The sequence below is a fragment of the Gekko japonicus genome, unplaced genomic scaffold, assembly GCF_001447785.1.
Source record: "Gekko japonicus isolate JY-2015 unplaced genomic scaffold, Gekko_japonicus_V1.1 scaffold203, whole genome shotgun sequence".
Taxonomy (NCBI): domain Eukaryota; kingdom Metazoa; phylum Chordata; class Lepidosauria; order Squamata; family Gekkonidae; genus Gekko; species Gekko japonicus.
The window spans coordinates 468,455-472,866 of NW_015170280.1; the positions used below are offsets into that span (position 1 = coordinate 468,455).

Sequence of the window (4,412 nt, forward strand, 5' to 3'; positions counted from 1 at the left end):
ACTTTCAGGGATCACCATTCCTGCTCATATCTGACAAAGGGAGCTATGACTCTTGAAAGGTTATACCCTGGAAATCCTGTTGGTCTTTAAGGTGCTCCTGGACTCAAATCTTGAATTTGTAGGTTCCCACCTTCTTGAACTTTTCATGCTGAATTAATGATGAGGCAAGATCAGCTGCCAAAGGGGTCAAATTCAGCAATTGCAACTCACCATATGGGCACTCAGTTGTTCCCGGGCAGTTTCCGGCAGCCCGCCTGTTGGTTTGGAGGCCGACAGCTGGTTCTCCATCCTCGTGAGCCATAGGAGGAAGTCTTCAATTTCACCATGGAAACCCTGAGCCTGCAAAAGAATGCAAAGTGCATCATGGACCATTTCTTGATTTGAACATCTGCATCCCACCTCTTCCTGGAAGCTTCAAGGCAAGGGCCAGGATTTAAAAGGAGAGGAAGAGAAATACATGTTGAAGAAGCAACATAAAACATTGCCAAATGAAACTATCATCCCAGCCTCTTCTCAGTGGGACTTTACCAGTTCTTACGGAATTTTACATGTATCTTGAAAATTACACTGTCAAGTAAGATTGAGATTCTTACAATGGCTACTAAATGTGAGCCTATGTTGGCTTGCTAAATTTTACAGATGTTATATTCCTCCCTAACACCCACCCCAGCACTGTAAATCTGTTCTTTGACCTGCTGATCTCTAAGCAACCTTATCTCAATCAAGGAACTGTGTCATCCTTATCTTTCAGGAAAAGCGTAGAAGGTTTGTTTTCCTTATGCCCCTCTTAAGAATGTAGGATGTACTCTAAACAAAGTGTAGAGTGAATTATTTTTGAGAATGGAATTGATTAAGTCTTTTCTAAATACCAGGCCCTGAACTCTTTGTTTTGTCTCAGCCTATAAAAGAAGAACTTTGTATGTTCTTTATGCCAGCCTGTTAGTGAGGCTTGGGCACTCTGACAAACTTGCATCAGAATGATCATTCTTAATAAAGCTGCATGATTTTTTGGCGAAAAGCCTTGAGTGAATCTTTTCCTCTTCCCAGATAGAACTTTGGAAAGGGGGGTTATGCTAGAGTTTGAAAACTCCCCTAACACCAGCTTAGCACTGACCACCAAAAGCCACTAAAGAAATCCCGACAAATTTCTGAGAGACTCTGGCTTTAATAATATTTAGCAAGGGTCATTTCCTGCAGGAGCGCACAGGAGCAGACCTCCGGCAGTAAAGAGCCAAGGGGGCTGGCACATGCAACAAGCCCCACCCCCTGCTCTCAGCAGCCCTCAGTCAGAGCAAGAAGCAGCCAGGTAAACTGCAGAGCCCCCTTGCCCCCAAAACAGTCCAGTGGCACCTTTAAGACCAAGTTTTATTCAGGTACAAGCTCTCCCTCCTCTGCGAGGACAGATCTGCACATCCCCCCCCCCCCAAATAGCTAGCAATCCAAAACAGTCCAGTGGAGCCTGAGCGGTGAGTGTTGCCTTCTGACACACTTCCGGTGATGTCAGGGGGTGTGGCATATGCAAATGAGTTATGCTAATGAGTTATGCTAATGAGCCCCTGCACCTCTTTTTCTATGAAATGACCCCTGATATTTAGGATTATAAATCCAAATTACTAGACAGTGGCTGAGTATGTGCATGCAGCGGCAGTCCCTGGTTAACACTGACAAGAAAGATTAATCACATTGCAAGAGAACATCAACTCAGGTAAACTGCGGAGGCAAAAGCCTTGTGCCAGATTATGGTGACCCACCTGCTGAAGGGTCATCTGCAACTGCTGTTCTCGTTCCTCCGTCTTCTGCAGCACTGACTCCCAACAGGCATTCATCATCTCCAGCCGGTTCCGGAGGCTACTGGCATCGTCTCCTGCGCTGGATTCCAGGAGCTCATTGCCAGCTTTGTTTACTGTCTCCACTGTGGCTTGGTGGGCCAACACATCGTTTTTCAGCACCTTCATACGGCATCAGGAGCAGAGGAGAAAACAAGATATGCTTTAAAGCTGCGTATATTTCGTGCTCGCTTCGGCAGCACATATACCAAAGCTGCGTATATTTCCACCCCACTTTTGAAGGAGGATGGATAAACCTCCAATCCCCACAAGTTGCCACCTCGGGACTCTGACAATGCCAAGAAATGAGCTTTCCTTTTCAAGAGACCCATCTCTGCTGCTTCATGTGCTCTGCAGCTCTAGCATATGAACTCAGGACCAAGGACAAGTGAAGATGATATTTGGGCTTGGACCATAAATACTGTCTCTGGTGGGGGCCAGTCATTCTTGCTCCCGTGCCATGTGTGTCCCAGTAATGGATGTCACACGCGTCACTAATCAAGCAAGCACTTATCAGGGTTATTTGTTTGTTTATTTTATTGGACTTGGACTTGTATCCCCGCAAGCTGGCTCAGGGCAGGTTCCAACAATATTAATATACAATTAAAATCCCCTTTAAAACAACAGATTAAAACAGCACATAATCATAAAATACCATGTAAAATCAGATTAGATGTCTTAGCGATTAAAATGGGACAGGAGTGTGGGTTCCCAGATGGCTGTTCGAATCTGCTGGATGACCTAGGATGCTGTTTGTAAAATATCTCCTGCCCTTCCCTCAAGCAAGATGCAGTGCGGCTGTCCAGTCACAGCAGCAAGGAGGTACCTAAGGTGAGGGAGCACAGGGGAGGCCTAGCTCTTGGGGGGACACTGTGGGTGGAGAGGCAAGGAGGGGCCTTATATTTAGCCAAGGTTGCCTTCCTTGACTGGTAGCAGCTTTCCCAGATCTTTCTGTTGAAGCAGAGATGTCAAGGACCAAACCTAGGGACATGCACAACCAGAGCCAGCGTCCTATCCAGGCCCGTAGCCAGAATTTTTTTGGCTTGTGGGCCACACTTTTTCTGGTGGGGCCGGGGGGCGAACTCCTGTGCAGGGGTGGTTTCCTGTCCTGTTGTTGGTCCCATGTTCAAAACAGGTTAAAAAATCCTGCTGTTCTCTCCAGAGCAGACCAACCCCATCATTTCTGTTATTTAAGAAAACCAGGGAGATTGGTAAAATAGACAGGGAACCCCCCCCCCCAGTATAAAAATACAAATTCTATGTTACTGAATTGATAACTGAAAATCGGGGGAAATTACAGATGTCTCTAGAGTGGCCTTGAGCTGATAAATCACTAAGTTCAAAACAGGGGGGGAAATCCTGCCACTCTCTCCAGAGCAGACATACCTCCCATTATTATTGTTTCTGTTATTAAAGAAAGCCTGAGATTTCAAAAACAGATTGGAAAACCTGTTCCTAACATCCCTTCCTCAGTTTGATATGCCTACCAGGGTTCAATTCAGGTGGATCAGCCGCACTTTTAAAAGAAGTCAGAGTCAGACTTTTAAGCTCTTCCCACTCCCTGATGAGTCTGACAATGCCCCCCCCCATCTGAAGTGTCTACCAGGGTTCAAGGATCAGATGCACTTTTAACAGAAGTGATGAAGAGTTGCGGCAAACTACTGGAAGTTTGGAGACTATTTAAAACGACAATCCTAGAGGCTGAGAAAAAATATATACCGCAGGTTAGGAAAGGCACAAATAGGTATAGGAAAAAGCCTGCATGGTTAACTAACAAAGTAATGGAAACTGTAAAAGGTAAGAAGGATTCCTTTAAGCGGTGGAAAGCTAGTCTCAGTGAGGCTGATAAAAGGGAACACAGGCTGTGGCAAATAAAATGCAAGTCTGTGATCAGGCAGGCAAAAAAGGAATATGAGGAGCATATAGCAAAAACTATAAAGACCAACAATAAAACTTTCTTCAAATACATTAGAAGTAGGAAACCAGCCAGGGAGGCAGTGGAGCCCTTGGATGACCAAGAAGTACTGAAGGATGATAGGGAAATGGCTAAGAAGCTAAATGCATTTTTTGCCTCTGTCTTTACTGTGAAAGATGAGAAGTGCTTGCCCACTCCAGAACCATTGATTTCGGGAGCAGTGTTGAGAGACCTTAGTCAGATTGAGGTGACAAGAGAGGAGGTTCTACGACTGACAGACAACTTAAAATCTGATAAATCACCAGGCCTGGATGGCATACATCCGAGAGTTCTTAAAGAATTCAGATGTGAACTTGTGGATCTCCTGACAAAAATATGTAATCTTTCATTAAAATCTGCCTCCATTCCTGAGGCCTGGAAGGTAGCTAACGTCACTCCCATCTTTAAAAAGGGTTCCAGAGGAGATTCGGGAAATTACAGGCCAGTCAGTCTGACTTTGATACTGGGTAACTTGGTGGAAACTATTATTAAGGAAAGAATTAATAGGCACATAGATGAACAAAAACTATTGAGGAGGACTCAGCATGGGTTCTGTAAGGGAAGATCTTGTCTCAATAAAAAAGGCAGACTCACTAGTGTTCTTTGAGGGAGTGAACAAACATGTGGACAAG

General features: G+C 44.9%; 1 protein-coding gene across 1 annotated transcript in view; it reads right to left on the reverse strand.

Annotated features, from left to right (window-relative positions):
* The window catches only part of MACF1 (microtubule-actin crosslinking factor 1), a 373,337-nt gene that overhangs the window by 34,839 nt on the left and 334,086 nt on the right, over positions 1-4,412 (reverse strand). The window contains 2 exon segments of the mRNA XM_015417776.1: positions 211-339; positions 1,752-1,949. Of these exon segments, the coding sequence (XP_015273262.1) occupies positions 211-339; positions 1,752-1,949 (327 nt within the window).